Raw genomic sequence first — 17,777 nt, 5'->3', positions numbered from 1 at the left:
TGATCATATACTAAAACATGGTGAGATTATTTCTACGTTGAAATATTTGAACCGGCATATTAATATTGTCAGAAACTCACCAATTCCGAGAGAGAACTGTACACCACCACCTGGCCCTCCGTCACCCCATTGGAATCCAGGGAAACCTTGCTAAAAAGTAGACATAAGTTGAAATGTCGAAAGTAGGACTTTATAAGAAATATATAAGTCGCAGATTTGCAATATGTATGCCAACTGCGGAGCCGCGCATGTGAGTCTGCTTGATACCTGCTCCCGGTGTTCTTGTTTGTAGTAAACACAATCGGCCATTTTAGTATACGCTCTGGGCACGTACGAGCTATATATAGTAGGGTCAAAACGACATGAAGAACGGTGCAATTGCGCAAGTGGTTGCGCTCGAAGCGGCACGGTAGAGATAGCAGTTGGAATCAAGATGGGAACATCACGAATTGCAACAATGAACGGTGGTAGTAGGAGTTCCTACTCGATCCTAACCCATCGCCCCGCTTCGAACCGCTTATGCAGCTGCACCGTGCTTCATGTCCTTTTTACACGACTATAACTTCCACACCACCAGATCCCAAGTGAAATCAGTCACATACATAGAGAGAACATGGAATCTTTAGTAACAACTCTCCGCTTCGTTATGTTGAACTGCCGGACATTGTCGACCTGGAGGTACTCGGTCACTCAGTATGAATCAAGCTGAACACCTGTCTCGCACGTTATGGAACAGTGACGAATGGATGAATTCCGTGCGAACTCTTGCTGTAAATCGTGGTTGGGCAGAGTTATTGGTTAAGTGCGACACGCTTCGATGACGGAGATGCGAGAATCCGCGTAAGGCGGTAATACGAGTCCGGCGATGAAGTCAGTACGACATGCTTACTGCTGATCATACAATCGAACTTGTAATCATTCACCCACCGCACGAATCTCCCCCACTGAGGGGATCCCTGTCGTTAGTCGCGAGGCTACGTTGGGCGTTTGTGTACAGCCCCAGAAAACCCATTGAAGATGTGATTTGAAACTCTTGAGCGGTAGTTTGAAGAACCGGTGGCAACATCAAACTCATTACTCTGTTTATGAGACTTTGAAAAGAGGCGATAAAGGAAGACCTGAATGAGGGAAGCGCAACGGTATTCGCTGAATCTGCAGAAGCGGGAAAGATTGTTCGCTAAATCCCTCAAAACTTCGCAAACGCAAGACGAAGATGACTGCCCTCCGGAATTCATTTCGAACAACAACAGTATCGACAAGACAAATAAAGACATTCACAGCTTCCACTCCGATCTCTCTGACAGCCACCTGCCTCCTTACCATCTGAGAGATTATGGACACACCATTTCAGAGGTCCTCCCGACCAAAGTCCGATAGTCCATCATGTCGACAAAGAGTCTTACTCCACCCGATCCTGACGGCATATAGCCTGAATACTAGAGGAAATAACGCCAGTCCTCAACAATGAAATGACGAATCTCTTCACGTGTTGTCGTCGGAATGCCAGGTTACTAAGCAATGGAAGACAAGGAACACTGTTGTTGTGTAAGGAGGGGGATCAACATAACATCGGCATCAATCCCCCAATCTTCTTATTGTTTATCACCTACAAGCTTGATGATGTACATCTTCGTTTCACTGCTGAAATAGTTCTTCTAGCATCTAGCACCAGAAGTGAATTAATGCTGACTGGATTTGATGAGGTGTGGGAGGATCGGTAGAGCTGAACTGCCAGTCGACAACCACAATGCACAATCGTCTATGAAAAGAAAAATTCAGAAACATAAAATGTCGAAATGAAGACAAAATAAGCGAGAATCTCTCACTAACAGAACTTTCCGTAAGCAAAATGTTCTCTATGTGACGCGACATGGACCAGTTGTATAGCTAATGTGAACTATTGAATTAATGTAACCAATAACTATCTTTCCCTAAAGCGACTGTTACAAGTGTTCGGCAAAAGAAATAGAAAACTCGCCGCAACACAGGAAGTTATTTCTCTGTTTTAGTACTTGTGCTGATATGATCTCTGCGCCAACACTAACACTTTCCAGTACTACTGAACGTAGAATAGGTGTGATGACAGTATCAGGTTGCCACCAAGTAAAAGTGGACTATGAAGGAACAGAGTCACGTACAAGCGGCAAATATACAAGGAGGTAAAAGCACCTGCGGAGCCTCAGTTCGCTGTCCACGTGGGCGAGGAGGAACTTTCTCACGAGGATCAGTGTTATCGCCTCCTCGGCCGTACAGTGGAATTACCTAGAGACCGCAAGGATTGATTGACGGAATGAAAACTGGCAAGAATAGAAAGAATAACAAACCACCTTATCTTTGCTGATAGCAGCTTTACATACAGGGCAAAGCTGCCGATTCGGCCGTGTATCAAGCCACTGAACTAGACAAGGCCAACAGAAGAGGTGGCCGCACATGGAGACCACAGCATCTTTAGCAGTATCTAGGCAAATGTTGCATTCAAACCTGAAAAAAAAAACTTTAAAGCAAAGGTTTATAAAATGTAAAGTAAAGTGGTATGTGTGTCTACAAAATAACCAAATATTGGAAGTCTAGAAGGTGTGCAATATACAAGGAAAAGACAAATCCAGAGGATCTGCGGTAGAATATTTTCAGATCAAATGCTTTATCACTAGTTGCTTACCTTGAAAAAGATCTGAATTCTTACGTCCACTGGAAGTGGAATCTTTGTAGTAGCTAATGTGATTCTGCACAAATTCAAACCATAAGTCATGTCAAAAAGTGAGGTTTTGAATTCCGCTGGACGCGAGCGGACGGCTGCGTCTGCGTACGACCGAGGGGGTGGGGCCGGGATAATCGCCATTCTGGCTATTTCGACAGCTCAAGTCCCGCCCACCCATCCCTATTACAGTAGTTGGTAGTTCACAGTAAACATACCCCGAGGAATATCCAGAAGGTAGGGCCTGGTACACCAATAATATCCATTGGCATATCCCGAGGACTAGTTAGTATTACGGTAACAAGGTCTGTATTCGTTGCATAGGATAGCCACATATCTAGAGGTCACCTCCTGCGGATATGGGCAGGGGCCAGCATAGATGCCCACCAGACATGTCCCTGATTCACAGGTCGTCGCATTATTGCGCTCTCGGATACGCGTGCATTATCAACTGCATTAGGACAGGACCCAGAGAACAACTATTAGTATCAGGATTTCCTTCTGCGGGGGGCGGAGTTAGCCAAGGCAGTCAGTAGATAGTAAAACCAGCAAGGGAATAGTGCAAACAGCGAATGCGGAGTAGAACAGACTAACCAAACGGCTAACCAGCCTTCTTATATACCGCTCGGGACGCGCTTCCAGAACATTGCGATCAATGATATGACCTACCACACAACATAGTGGTCTACCGTACAATAAGAGTCTATGCATTTCAGACATGACAGAGGCCCCTAAATGGAAAATCGCAGGAGAGACTGCAGCAATTGCGGCTGAAGCAGGGATGAGCGAAGTCGCAAGGATAATTAACGATTGCCTGGATACGGCAGTAGCACCAGGAACTCTCCAGATTTACAAGAGAGTTCGGCGGGACTTCCTGAAGTTTGCGGAGAAATTTCGGGTTCCCGTCCAAGCGATCCACAAGTTACGGAACGTGTTTCTCGCCCACCTTATCAATAAAGGAAGGACCAGAACATTGGGCTACCATTTGGCAGCGTTGACTCACTTCTTTGGTCCTTTACCGACAGTTGACGATGAAATCCAACGAGCACTCCTCCGCACAGGAAACAAAAAGAGACCTCCGGCCCGCCACAGGACAAAAGCAACTCGAGAAAATGTGGAAAAAGTGGTCGGATGGGCCCTTAATAGGTCATCTACCATGGCTGTCAAGGGAGCAGGCATGATTTTGCTGGCATTCTTAGCGTTTCTGAGAGTCAGCGAAGTGATTCAGCTACGTTTTGCTGACCTCAGGCACAAAGGCGGAGATATATGGTGGATTACTATTAGAAAATCTAAGACGGATCAAGAGGGAATAGGGTGTACTATAGCGTTCAGAATGAATGAGAGCGAAGAAAGACTGTGGAATTCGCTGCGCCATCAACGGTCCCCTTATTTGCCAGAAGAATTTATTTTCAGCAATAATTCCGGCAAGCCATACTCAAGGGATTACGCCTCACGACTCATCAAACAAATCACTTTGGACGCAGGACTTGGAGCACAGCTCCTTACACCGCAATCCTTTCGAGGAGGTGCTGCGACAAACGCGGTCCGGAGAGGAATCGATCCCGCAAACATCATGCGGGTCGGGAGGTGGAAATCCGTCAAGTCATCTGAAAGCTATATCGAACCCACGCCCATCTAGCTCATATTTGTCTACATCTCAGGTGAACATTGCCTTTCCTCCATGTGGCATTAATGTAATTATAACCGATCTCAAACTCCCTTGCTGCTCAATCTTGTCTCAGGTTATACCGCTGATATCTATTAATGTTACCATTCGGCGTAGCTTACTTTCGCTATATTGGCTCATACTCAAGTATATATTCCTGTTGATGTATCACTCGTGTCTTCATTACTCTCCAACATGTCATTCTCCATACTTCCTAAATCAGTTTGGGATTAGACGGAGATATTCATTATCGGTTCATCTTCATCCATACAAGTTAACGCTGAACAATCGTTGTTCACTGTTAGATAGACTCGTTATTTGTTGTCGCTGATTTGGAATGTACAGTATTCATATTTGTTGTTGTACAGACATCATGATCGTCGTTCCTCACTAGATAATCACTTCGATTCACTTATCAATCATATATGTATCTACCTATCACAATAGTAAGTGTAAGCTGTCGAATAAAGCCTTCTCTTTCCGCTTGTCCAGTAGAATTCAAACGTAGGTTTTGCCGTAATGTATTGGAGGCAAAACAGTTATTATGAATGCGACGACTGATTTGACGCAACATGGGCGAATGTTACGAAATACATCTTACACACCTTGGAAAATCGATAGTTCGACTGCAGTGGAAGATGTATTTTAAAAAAAGTATGAAACGCAAAGTACCGCAGAACGTTTGCTATGTGAAAGAATCTGTGTATTAAGAATGTGTTCACTGCGATGAGCGCTGCGTGTCTGCCGCAGCGTACGTTCTTCCTCTTCCTGACATATATTTCCTCCTCCTTCTGGTCTCCCCAATGGGGCATTGTGTTCATCCTCCAAAAGGCAGCGTTTCACGATACTGGCATAGCTGGGAAACCTGTTGGGGAAATACAAAGTTCGGGGTGTAGATTGCAACTGTGGTCCTGCGTCCTGCTCAATTTCTCCTAATCGTCGCAAAAAAAAAAATACGGCGTTCGCTCCTACGAGGTAATCTAGACGCGTAACCCCTGTGCACGCGCCACATCGACGTGCGAACGATCGAATACCGCTGGGTTCTACTCAGCAATCTATTCAATTAAGAACAACAAATAGGCTGCTGAGGGAACCGGAGCAAGTAGAAGTAGAAGAGTAGAGCGTTCTAACTCATCTAACTATGTCACTTTCGTGATACTTTGCCTTTGAACAGATCGAGCGCTGACTTTGCGTTCGATCCATTCTAGTTGAGAAGAAATTAGGAGACTTCGTGCGACTAACATCCACCCTTAGTCGAACGTGTTGCATTCCACAATGCGCGCTCCTTAAGTCGATAGGGCACTAAACAGAAAAAAGAACGAAAAGCACCCATCCCTAAAAAAAGATAAAGCGGCTTCGAGGAGGTCATTGGCACCAATGTGATATAGTCGGATCAAAACGACATGAAGCTAAGTGTAGTAGCGATAGCGTCTGCGCTCGAAGCGGTGCGGTGGGTCATAGCGGTTACGGTCGAGAGTGACTTCTGCTTCTCTCTCCACTCATCGCTGCAGTTTGCGACGATCTAACCTCGATCTTAATCGTTAGTTCCGCCACCGCTTACAAAATTACAGCGAGCTTCATGCCGTTTTGATCTGACTACATCTAACATCGTCCCATCGATCGGACGGCAGAATAGTGCCCACCTCCACCCAAAAAGCACGGCATATGATATGCACGACACTTCGACGACAGTCAGCTCGGCTAGTAGCACACTCTCACGTTTCAATTCTCACAAAACTACCCTCAAGATGCTGATAAAGATGATTTCGTAGCGGAAGTGTGCGTAGAACGCAGGGGAAATTTGGTTGATTCCTCTAGAATATATGAGTAAACACCTAAATGAGTGGGAATAATTAAGAATAAACGGCTGAAAATACTTCTTAGCAATCTACATAATTAGACATTGAGTAATTCTTCATGTTTATTAGTACGATAAACGTGATTCGATAGCATCTCATGAAACCCAATCCATAAGTTGCTTTCGAGTTTGCTTCAACTATCAGCAAAGGTACCAAAGATTTCCTATTATTGAACACTTTAGACATGTGAACGAAATCAAACCTGTAAACATTATCAATGTCGTTCATGGTTACTAGTCATGCTATTTCTGCCTGAGTTCTTTATATCACTTCGTCATCCAAACATAATAACATAGAACAGTGGCAGCGTCAAAAAGGACAAACTCAAGTCGGTTAGTAGCTAACTAACCATATTAAGGTTATATAAATATTACGTGATTTCATTTTTGTGATTGAACAGGAAATTAACGTATCACCTTGCATTGTCGTCCTCTTTTTTCGATGGTCCCGGTTTCTCGGTTGAAGATTGAACATGTGAGCTCTGAGTATTTTTCTCGTTCTTCACATCTTCTTCCATCGCCTAAAACAACGCTAATTCTGAGTGGGGAATAAAAGGTTGTTAGAAGTACTCATGAACAAAATCCAAGGTATGAAACGTGCCGAAAAGTAGTGATGGACTTCTATACGCCTTGCTGGTTAGATTGGAGTGGATCTACGCAAAGAAAAATGACAGATGAAAAGCACTGAACGACCGTTGGTTGCTCGATCAGAAACCAGCTGGCAAGACAATTCTCTCCAACATGACGCATGACTACGCTTATGTGCAGGCCGTTTTCTCGTTCTATGAATTATCGCACCATAGTAATATGCTCTTTTTTTAATTTTTCCTTGCCGTTATCTTATTACACTCCACCGTAGCGCTTTGTGGATCTTTTTTTGTGTTTGCTATCCTATTAGTGCTTTCCTTCGTGTTTTTTACTCTGTAACTTTAGCTAAAGTGGATATTAACATGCTTTCATATTCCAAGACTTTTCGTTTACAATATTTCTTCTGAGGAACCTATAAAAAAAGTAGTTTGAACTTAATTTGAACTTTAACGGGGGATTCAGTGGTTGTGCGTGGAAGATTTCTGCAGCAGCAAGTTTAGCTTATGACTTCCAATGCTCTCTTTTCCCTTGTTTTGCTTTTTATTTTCGATTACTGCATAAATTTGAGTGATGACTGCTACCAACTCATAAAAGGAGTACAACATTGTTGTCAAAACGGAGTTGTAATTCTTAGCTTCGAAAAAAAAATGCAATTTAGATTATTACAGTGATGGAGTCAAAATTTTTAGGTGCACGGTGCATTTGCAAGGCATTATAACGTTTGCGGTTGATAATCTTAAAATGTCTTAGTATCGAAAGCAATAAAAGGGCGGGTGTAGTTTAGCTGTTAGAGGCTCCGTTTCCTGCACGATCGATCGGAGGCTCAAATCCACCTTAGTGCTCACCAAGCATTTCATCCCTCCGGGGTCTATAAATTGGTACCAGACTTCTCTGGGAGGATAAAATCATTGACTCGACTAGCCCCCGCACGTCATTGTATAGACCAGTTACACGTTCGTGAACCTCTAACGATTCTGATTTGAAGTGAACGTGGGATCGTATCCCAAGCGGATTGATTAACCCCAGAAACTTTATCCTTTATCGAAAGCAATGGACAGCACCTCAAGAATTGGTTTAGAAAGTCCAGAAGAGTAACCATCGTTGCCTTTCCACTCATTTCTTGTGATCTGCCTGCTATGTACTAATAAATCAGTATGTCGTCACAGATTTGGCACTGTTCTTGTCGAAAAAGTTGAATTATGAGGTTGTATTCTCGATTCCTCTCGTCTCTCTGATAATAATTACTGTTTTCTTGACTATAATATTGTGTTAGACAAGCTGCTTCAGGCAGTTACGTTTGATTGCTTAATTCGCTTGTTGTTATAGAAGTTATCGCGGCTTTACTGTTTATTGGGCATCGAACTGTCTCACTGCTACAAGTTTCTCTTCCGCTAAGATGGATGATAGAGAACGAAACGTTGTACGCGTCCACCATGATGCGTTTGGTGGTGTACGGCTTCAGCACGATGTGGGTGAGGAGGTGAGGTTTCGCTTGCTAACGACTTCGCTTTTTTATTTTAACTCTTGGCAGTTGCAAGTTGAATCGCACATCCGTTTTGCTAGGTGAAGCGCCCTTTGACAGAACAGGAAGAGTGGCAAATTGAGCACGCAAAATTACATGAAAAACACAGAGGCCATGAGCAAATGCACCTTGAAATGATGCTTATCCTCATAGTCACTCTGGTAGTTGCCCAAGTTTTTCTAGTTCAGTGGAAGAAGCGACATTTCAAGTCATATCAGGTATGATTTCTATTTACATTTATTTACATCATTATTTTATATTTACATTTATTTACATCATTATTTTATATTTACATTTATTTATATTTACACATGGATATATATGCTGCATCTTGTTGTTTCAGTTGTGTACATTACTGGGTATGTGGTTGATACCTGTGTATGTATGTCTTTCGCGCAGTTGGTACAGATTCCTTGTCACATGGGTTATTTATACCGTCTGCTCCACCTGGATTTGGCGTAAATCGACTGAGGATCACATCAGTGGGACAACTCCCAGGTAAAATGCATCAAATAATGATGTCGTTTTTGTGGAACTTGAGAAGACCGTTAACTAAGTTTTCGGAACACGTGATCATTGGAAAACATTGGATTTTTTGGTTCCAAGTTTAGTTGCGGGTTGGTGCAGGTGGGGAAAAAATGGAGATGTGACTCAATGTTCATTAGTTATCAAGAGCATGTTTTGTCGAAGAGTCCACTTACCCCAAACATTTGTCAGTTGCTATGCTGTATATATGACTGATAAAATTTCATCATCTACATCAGTCTTGTGCGAAACTGGTAGGTTTGAGTTTTGCGAAATGAATGTAACGTTGTAAAATGTTTCTATTTGCTGTGTTGGGTTTCAGCAAGTTCTTGTATTCGACACCGACTGGACTGATGATCAGTTTTTAGGGATCTTTCAACGACCAATGCGTTATTCACTTCCGCTAGAATTACACCAACTACAACATATGCAGCCCTTACAAAGCAGCGCTACTCCGATTTGGTGGCCTAGATTTTGAAAAACCTTTTGGTTGCGTAGATATTAACTTCTTGGGTGAAAGTGAGAGAAGCGTCATATCACATACCAAAATCATGTTCTCGCTGGAGTAATGGAGGAGTATTAGCTGCCTACCTACGCCGAATGTGACGAGTGGTTTTTGTCTAAGTGTAACCATTGCGTGTTACGTACGTTGGTATTCGTTGTCCACTTGTCAAACAACCTTTTGTTGGCGAAGTTTTGGCACATTTTTTGAAGACAGGTACTCTTGGGAACTCATGGTACTTTATCCAATATGCGATCGGATCTTACATAGACGCAAATCATGTTCATGTTCATGTAGGATAGGGAAGAGCCGAACCCTCGTCAGGTGAAGGGGATTTAGCTCATGGGGTGCAGCTTCAAGTGAAGAGCCATTAGCCAACCGTCCAAAAGTGAAAGAGGTCCCTTCGTCAACCGTCCAAAAGTGAAGGCGTCGGAGCATCGGCTCCGAATATCGCATCTATGTTTATCTTGTGATCATACAATGGTATGCTCTCCTCCTACGACGGAATGTGTAAAACAGTTCTTTGAAAAGCTTTGGAGTTGATCGAATAATCTTGCCATGAACAAAAGTCAGTATTTCTGAGCATCTATTCTATCTTAGTCCTTAAATAGTAAATCTGAAATAGAACCAAAGGGTATGAATATTTTTTTTACGTGTACTGAAGCCTATTTTCTTGTCTTCAGTCATTTATTGCGCTGTTAACAGCATAGCCTTCCGTTTTCAGACTTGTTTACAAGTGGTTCCTATTTCTTCATAAGCTCAGTTACGTGTTGGGAGTAGCTGGTTACATAATAATGATCTTCACTCTAATGGGTCTTAATTTCATTTTTGGGTTGCAGTCCACTACGTGCATGGATGCAGGTCAGATCCGCAGTACTTCTGCAAATTCTTCATCTTTTTTGTATAAGTGGATTTAAGATTTTCATGCTTATGAACACAATAATTTAGGAATTTTACTGTTGTTTTACGGTTTGTATTATGGAGTTCTTGGACGTGATTTCGCTCATATCTGCACGGACAGGATGGCTTGCAAGATTGGGGTGCGCTCTTATTTCTTTTTTAACACCTGTTATCAGATTAATGTGCGAGAGGAGAGTTCAGGGGCGGGAGGAGCACTCAGGTTTGCTTCAGTCACTTTGTTTTTAGAGCGCAAAAAGTCGTTCCGGGAGCAAGAAGATCACTGTTATCTGCGAAGTGGCTTACCCAGATTTCGATAATTAGAGCTTTTCCATTCCAAATACTGGAAATCAATTTCAAATACTGGAAATCTTCTTCTCAATTAGTCGTTTATGTTCACCTTTTGCATTACTAAAGGAAAGAGGAAAATAGAGCTGGAACTACTAATGCTATAACTTCTCTAAACTCTCCAAGCAGATTAACTGGAGGTGAATAGCTAAGTGATATAATGTAGTACTTTCAACGGAGAAAAAGAACCGAAAATTGCCTGAGGCCTCTCTGCAATCTATATTTGACAGACAGGAATGATTTTGTGCTCGGAGAACGATTTTTTGCGCTGTTAATGCGGTTAGATAGGAGCAGTCTTGAGTGCTCTGATTCCTCCCTACTTCCTAGGCGCCGACTTTTACGCTAAGATGTTGTTTGGAGGTTGTCTTGTTTGATGCAAAATTTGCTATGAATTCAATGAATGAACGTTTTGTTGACCACTTTTTAAATTCTTTAAACTCACTTCAGTACTTCACTCATGATGGTCTACCCAAGAAGCATTTGGATGACGGTGTGTGCGCGGTATGCGACAGTCGTCTCGTTGGCAGTATTAGTGACACAGAAGAAGAAGATGTCGAGGAAGAGAAAACCTACCGGTATGCTGTTATTTCTATCTGTACTTCTGAGCAGTAAGTAAGACACGTGCCATTTATGATAACAGCAGTCTTTCAGGTTATCTTGTGGTCATACTTTTCACGAGTTTTGTATTCGTGGTTGGGTTGTTGTTGGAAAACTCCAAACATGTCCTTACTGTAAGGAGAAGGTCGATCTTAAGAGGATGTTCAAAAATCCGTGAGTTCCAATTCTTCTAGTTGCTATTTAACTCGACTTAAGATACTTGTGTCGTTCTTTCTAGGTGGGATAAACCACATCTGTTTTATGGCCAACTGCTTGACTGGATTCGATATCTTGTCTGCTGGCAACCTCTTATCGTTACCTTTGTTCAAGGCCTGAACCATCTTTTAGGTCTTGAATGATCACTCCACTGTGAGCATATCATTTCTCAAGAAATTTTGTTTTATTTTCATCTTATTCTATTCTTATGACTATCTTTCGCATCGAATATGTGCATATTGCTTTACTCGCACTTACTGGTATGTTAATTAGGGGGCACCATGAAAGCTTTTAATGAATGAGTCTATCTGTAACACATCCAACTTTTTGGTGCAGTTTTTCTGTAAGTACAAGTTTGAGATCTGTTAGTGTGGGCGAAGCTATTTCTGGTGTTTGCGGTCATTTGGCGAGAAGAGGATCATATTATCTCTAATCCCTTTTGAGATCGATGAGACGTACTCTGGAATTAGTATCTACGTATGGCTTGTTTTCCATTACAGGTGGAGGGAAGGCTACGCTACATATTGAACTGGTGCAATATTTACTTGCTCTTTTGGTTTGGGGATTCTTTTCTGTTGTTCAGTTATATCGGCAGCTCAAGCTTCTAAGTTCTAGCCTTCTTCTGAGGTTGTTGTGCTGCAATGTCTATGACATCTGTGAGCTATTTCGTATAGTTTCTGTTTTCTGCAGTTAAAATTTCCAGCCTACTTTCTTCATCGTTAGACGATAATCAATTGTTCTTTCCCTTGGAGGCGTAATCTGAAGCTAATCAATCGCGGTGATATAGGTATTGCATTTACCGACTGTATGTTTTTTTGTATTTTGTTCGTTGTGGTTTCTTCTACTTTTAGTTGATATTTCGTGTGCTGATCGAATATCATTGATATTTCGGGAGACTCACTTTTTCTGGAATTCTACTCACGCTTGTCGGTTCCCTCTTCGTTCGTACCTTGCCCTCATTGCTGTTTTTTCTTTATTAGAGTTGTTAGACATATTTTTGACACCAGTCCCTTCTCTATCTGTGATATCTTCCCGTGGTAAATTACACTCTTTAGAAGAACTAACAACAACACTCCAGAATTCTTCTATTTGTTGTAAATTTATAGACATATAGATGTATTGGGTTTGACCACTTTTTAACTCCTGTTGTGTATCCATTCATCTTTATTTCTGTCTCCAAGTTAAAAAGTATTTATTCATTATTTGTATAAAATGAATAATGTATTGAAGTGTATAGTTCTGGTGATTTGCGTTCCTGGAATCAGTATGACATGCTGTTACATATCTGGATGAGATTAGTCTGCGGTGAGGGTGAAGGTGTTAAGTATGAGATTTGGCGCTATTTCAGTGCTAAATTCCAGCTGCTAAGTGGATGTATAAATATGTCCATGGATTTAAAGAAAAAGTGAGTCCTCTTCGAAAATTCGTAGGGCGGAAGTCTGCTATTTTAGTTAGTTGAAAGTAATAGTGACTCGGTTGGCTTTTAGGCAGTACGGATTAATTCTGAAGAAGAAGGAGGACAAACCTATTGTACGAAGGGTTACCAACGTTTTCGGTGACGATGATGATGAGGCTGAAAAAGTATGCTTGCTGAAAAATGCTGAAAAAAATTTAAAAAACGCACGCTTAAAAAACGGGATGGAGTAAGAAGTGTACCATTGATAGTGTAAGACGTTTCGACCTGGTGAGGCGGATTACTTTGAGTATCTTAATGAGCTCAGAACTTCACTTCTGACTTTCCTTCTAAAATTCATATGTTTAGAAGTTGGAAATCATTGACGATTCGCGAAGTTTTGCGAGGTTAACTTCTCGGAAATGCTATTCCTCGCGCTTTTTCAAAAGTAATTTTGATTTATTGCTTAAGTTTCTAATACCTTCTGCTTCCAGAAATTTTGATAGTCTAGTGCAAAATTTCACGCGAGAAGTGTATTTGTTTTGATATGTCCATTTTTGAAAATCTCGTTCTTGTGATCTAACAAATTTTCCTTTGAGTTAGTTAGGAATTTGCGAGAACTGTGTTCCGTCTTAACGTTGCGGAGCTCTCCCCTTCCTGATAAGGTGAAATCGAGGGCGATTTATGGGATTGAATTTCTCAGCTATTCTTATGGAAAGTTTAAAGCTGTAGAGTGGCATCGTTTAGTTGATCAAATGAAGGATAACTGTACCTTTCTCTCCTCAAAACAAATATTTTGTAGTACCCTCTCCTTCTCTTCCCCAATAAGTTACGAAATCACAAGGAGAAAAAGGGATGGGTCGAATTTTTGTAAGGAGAAAAACTTAGAACTGCATTTGAACGAAGAAATCACTTTTACGTGATTTCCAACTACTTGTAGGTGAATTTAATAATATTTAACTGTCAAAAATGCTCACATTTTTGTGTAAATATAGTCAAGTTTAGAATATGTTAGTAACTTCATGAGAAGAGAGCTTTGAAGAATTCTCTGGACATGTTTCATAGAAGAAAACCTGCTCTACAAAATGCTTGAATGAGTACTTTTTATAACCTTCGAGTTTTTTTAGAATTTTAGTGGAAACGAGTCTGGAAACTAGCATTAAAAAATTTTCTGAGTCCATTCTGAATAGTGGAAAACGGAGAATCCCCGGGAGTTGTAAAATCTGTACTATAGAAAGAAAAAATCCTCGCTTACCACATTCCGAAAACTGAATTAATTCATATCAGGTATGACCTTAGTTATTAGACATTATTTAAGATTTATTACTATATTATATATTTTATATTTATTATTTAAGATTGAGATTTAACATGTCCTCTTTTACAACGCATGCCCAGAAGTATTTCTCAAGGCGCTCTTCTTGCAAAGTTATTAATGACTTTCTAAACCTAAGAATGTGCGGAAATTTTAGTGGGGAATCGAACTCTCGAGGTTATGTTATCTCCGAGGAAAAAGTGGTGTGTGTTGTTTGGTTTCTTTTTCTTTTTTTCTCTCTTCCGCTCTTGTGAAAGTCCTAACGTACGCTTTTCACTGACTACAGAATCTGGAGATTCTTTGTCTAATTGAATTCTCGCCTAATTCGGACTCAAGGGTTTCATCCCTAATCAGTTCAAGCGAGAAAAGATGAATATGCACCATCCATGGTGATGATGCTACAAATGGGAAGTCGCTTAATGCGACATAGCCTCCAATGGATTCTTAGTCTTTCTCCCTTTCCATCTGTATAAAGAACCTATGGAACATATATTCGCTCAGGCACCTTTTATGGTATGTAGAATAAATAGAGACTTTTAAACACAATACGGATGTATTTCTTCACTTCTCTGTAGTTAATTGAATGCAGATTATCAAACGAATTGTTTCCTTCTTCAGGTAGACGTGTCGAATCAAATTCAATCAGCGTCGACACTTCGCGTGAAGAAACATGCCGAACGGCTGCAAGAAATGGCCATTGCTGAAGATCCAACCATATTTGATTATGACGCTAGTTATGACCAGATACAAGCTATACGGGACGAAAAGGTTAGCGATTTCCTATCTTCACGCTTTTCAGTTAGATCTCCAATTAACATTTGATTGATCCAGGTAGCAGAAAAAAAGAAGGCTGATAAAGAGAGAAAATCCAAGTACGCCTTGGATATCATTAAAGCGCACAAAAGACGTGAGCTGGAACAACAAAGCCGAGAAGAGCGTCAGCAACAGAAAGAGAGAGTGGAAGAAGGAGACCAGTTCGCTGATAAAGAAGTGCGTTTCCAAACGTCTTCTGTAAATTTTAGTAAAGTCACTTATATGGAGAATTCTTATTTACCAGGTTTTTGTAACGGGTGCGTACAGGAAGCAAATGGAGGAGGTACAAAAGTTCCGAGAAGAAGAAGCTTATGAGAAAAGATTCAATGGTTAGTTGAACACGATTGGTATAGATACGATATATACGAGAGGCAGGACAATGAATATTTATTTGGTAGACTCATTTCTATCGCATTACGTGATGGTCTCTGGTATTGTACTTTGTTTAGTTGCTGGATCATCTTTTGAAAAAGGAGGGAAGCTTTGAAAGTTCTGATAGATTTCGAATGTAATGGTCGCGATATTTGTTGTATAAGAGCGGATGTAATGTACTTGGTAGCATGTAGTGACAGGTCAAAGCCCATCTTTATCATCTACATTAGCATTGTAAAGACTAAGTCAATTGAAACCTTGCTGAAGCATTGCTCTCCTTTCTTTTTTCTTTTTTCTTTTTTTTTCTTCTCTCTATTCTCAAGTACACCTGTCAGGAATGAGCAGAATTTTTATACACCCTAAAGCATAGCATGCCAAATCTGGACCATTCTCATCCCATCTGAAGTATTCTTACGTAGAATTTACAATATATTGTGGAAGTTCAAGTACGACTGAAAAATAAGAGATTTTGTGCACGCTAAGTTACTTACACGCGGTGTTATTTTTGTTATTTACAACTTAACTGACGCTTTCTTCTCATTTGGGAATGTGTTTTACATAGTATTTTGAGAGGATAAATGCTGAGGAAGTTTATTTTCAGAACTTACATCTGTAGAGCATCAAAAAGCATGGCAAGCTGGCTTTGGGCGTACTTTATTAAATGAGCTTGCAAGAGGAGAACCGAGTTTAATGCAGAAAGGTGAATTACACGGCGGTAGTGGTGACAGTTCAGCAGTGACCAAGAAGAAAATGCGCAATATTCGGCAAAGGTAAATTAATGAACATCTGATGTAGTGATTTCTTAATGTCTCAGTTTTGTGACAAGTCACGATTACATTAGGCGCAAAAGTGGTTCATCGTCCGATGACGAGGAAGAAGCCGTCTCAACTGGAACAAAACCTATAACAGTAAAGAAGTCGATTTACTCGGACGATGAGGATGATGGTCAGGCGCAATTTGAACCGCCAAAGAAGAACTTTCCAGGAGAGTTGAAGCCAGGGTTGAATAGGGTTGGTTTATAAAATTTCCAATTTTGTAGAATTTGCTAAATTTAGAATATATATGTTTATTTATTTGGTGTATTTGTTTGGAGAAACTTCAACACTATTTTTTTCCGTTAAATACTGATTTGTGGTAGTTTCCTGTCTATGTTGCTGTTCTCAAACTTGTATTTTATTTTATTTTATTTTATTTTATGCATTTGAAAATGTACTCTTACACTCAATTCATCTGTCCCTTCGTCTAACTATCGAGTTGCTGACTAGAACACATTTACGCCTCTTTGTTTTTCTAAACCGTGGCCATATTAAGGTCGTTAAAGCACCAACGAAAACAGAGAGGCTCAGAGAACGTCAGTTCACACCAACTCCACCCTCTTCTGATAATGAGGAGAAGGACAGACGGAAAAGGGATAGGGGCAGAGATCGAAACCGAGAAGATCGTAGAAGCAGTCCCGATCGTCGAAAGAGCATCGATGGGAAGGAGAGCAAAGAGGTTTGCAATGAAACTTCTTTTTAAAAAACAAAACTCCATATCTAATAGGGAGACTCAAATGAAATATCTTTTTACAGTCATTAAAAAAGAGGATAGAACCGAACAAGGATGACAAAGCGCAACGTCTGATTCGACTCAAAGAGATTCTGAAGCAGAGAAATGGAGAAGCAGAAATTGAAGAGTTCAGGAGGCGTTATTTGGAGAGAAGAGAAAAGGGTGTTGTTGTTCCTCCATTGTAGTTCATTTGTGATGTATATAAAATGTTTGTAATTCATCGTATGATGTGGATGCAGAATGCGATGGCTTTGAGGACCTTATCGTACGAAAATCCGCCAAATTTAATAGTGTAATATTCAAGAGAATTCTGCGGAGAGCAGTCATCCTGTTGGTGGCACTAGCTGTCACTAGAAAATTTAGAAACGGTCACAATCACCTTGATCACCTTGACTCCTGTTATTGTTCGAACTGGTCGAGCAGGCCACGGATCTCCCTCACTAGAAGGATCACAGGCGACTACTCCCAAGGCTCAATGGCGTGTCCCTGTGTGGCGGACAGGAGATCGACTCCCTATTTCTGCTGTGCCAGGATCGGCTCATAATACTACGGTATCCCGCACATAGGTCCGGCCAAAAGCCTGCCATCAAGTGACTGGGAGGTGCAAGGAAGGCGGTTTGGAGTCGCCTCCAACAAATAAGCTCCATTTGCCCACTCCGGGAGAACGCAACGTTCTCCCAAAACTCATGCCTCATGACTAGAGGCTAGCAACCTGCCCATGGGTTTTAAGATTTTACGCACGTCACACTAATAGAAAAGGGAGCTGATTCCGGAGGAAAGCCTGGGACGGTAGTGCCAGGAAGGGCAGGGTTGTAGGAGTCATATTGGTTACCGAAACGGAAAAGGACTAGGATGATGATCTGTATTTATAACATACGTGTATTTATAACATAGTATCATGAGATCTTCGATGGCCGCTTGC

At 41.1% G+C, this 17,777-nt stretch overlaps 3 protein-coding genes across 7 annotated transcripts; 2 read left to right on the top strand and 1 right to left on the bottom strand.

Moving 5' to 3' along the window:
- Positions 1 to 3: 3 nt before the first annotated feature.
- Positions 4 to 6,969, bottom strand: RB195_010966 (uncharacterized protein; the record flags this gene model as incomplete). 2 transcript variants are annotated; one of them, XM_064192186.1, is made up of 6 exons in its annotated part: positions 4 to 150; positions 2,170 to 2,262; positions 2,328 to 2,481; positions 6,637 to 6,740; positions 6,821 to 6,848; positions 6,905 to 6,969. In XM_064192186.1, 6 exons carry the CDS (start codon positions 6,967 to 6,969, stop codon positions 4 to 6), a joined length of 591 nt encoding a protein of 196 aa, XP_064049768.1. The 2 variants fall into 2 exon arrangements, with proteins under 2 accessions (XP_064049768.1, XP_064049769.1); XM_064192185.1 differs by lacking the exons at positions 6,821 to 6,848; positions 6,905 to 6,969 and having other exon boundaries at positions 4 to 32; positions 81 to 150; positions 6,637 to 6,737.
- A 1,234-nt stretch (positions 6,970 to 8,203) lies between these two features.
- On the top strand, positions 8,204 to 12,022 carry RB195_010965 (uncharacterized protein; the record flags this gene model as incomplete). 2 transcript variants are annotated; one of them, XM_064192184.1, is made up of 10 exons in its annotated part: positions 8,204 to 8,287; positions 8,371 to 8,547; positions 8,673 to 8,827; positions 10,081 to 10,217; positions 10,305 to 10,396; positions 11,049 to 11,176; positions 11,253 to 11,372; positions 11,437 to 11,491; positions 11,547 to 11,567; positions 11,915 to 12,022. In XM_064192184.1, the coding sequence occupies 10 exons, from the start codon at positions 8,204 to 8,206 to the stop codon at positions 12,020 to 12,022; spliced, it is 1,077 nt and encodes a 358-aa protein (XP_064049766.1). The 2 variants fall into 2 exon arrangements, with proteins under 2 accessions (XP_064049766.1, XP_064049767.1); XM_064192183.1 differs by lacking the exon at positions 11,915 to 12,022 and having other exon boundaries at positions 11,437 to 11,557.
- RB195_010964 (uncharacterized protein) lies at positions 11,623 to 17,421 on the top strand (the record flags this gene model as incomplete). Of its 3 annotated transcripts, XM_064192182.1 has the most annotated exons (13): positions 12,056 to 12,070; positions 12,138 to 12,201; positions 12,266 to 12,344; positions 12,763 to 12,819; positions 12,902 to 12,995; positions 14,741 to 14,890; positions 14,954 to 15,112; positions 15,180 to 15,264; positions 15,909 to 16,077; positions 16,149 to 16,317; positions 16,619 to 16,801; positions 16,879 to 17,017; positions 17,219 to 17,421. In XM_064192182.1, the coding sequence occupies 13 exons, from the start codon at positions 12,056 to 12,058 to the stop codon at positions 17,419 to 17,421; spliced, it is 1,566 nt and encodes a 521-aa protein (XP_064049763.1). The 3 variants fall into 3 exon arrangements, with proteins under 3 accessions (XP_064049765.1, XP_064049763.1, XP_064049764.1); XM_064192180.1 differs by lacking the exons at positions 12,056 to 12,070; positions 12,138 to 12,201; positions 12,266 to 12,344; positions 17,219 to 17,421 and having other exon boundaries at positions 12,704 to 12,819; positions 16,879 to 17,040; XM_064192181.1 differs by lacking the exons at positions 12,056 to 12,070; positions 12,266 to 12,344; positions 12,763 to 12,819; ... (7 more) ...; positions 16,879 to 17,017; positions 17,219 to 17,421 and adding exons at positions 11,623 to 11,674; positions 11,915 to 12,041 and having other exon boundaries at positions 12,118 to 12,172.
- Positions 17,422 to 17,777: the final 356 nt, after the last annotated feature.

Source organism: Necator americanus, chromosome III (assembly GCF_031761385.1).
Source record: "Necator americanus strain Aroian chromosome III, whole genome shotgun sequence".
NCBI lineage: Eukaryota > Metazoa > Nematoda > Chromadorea > Rhabditida > Ancylostomatidae > Necator > Necator americanus.
The sequence above is the reverse complement of the archived record's forward strand: the minus strand, read 5'-3'. Positions and strand labels throughout refer to the sequence as shown.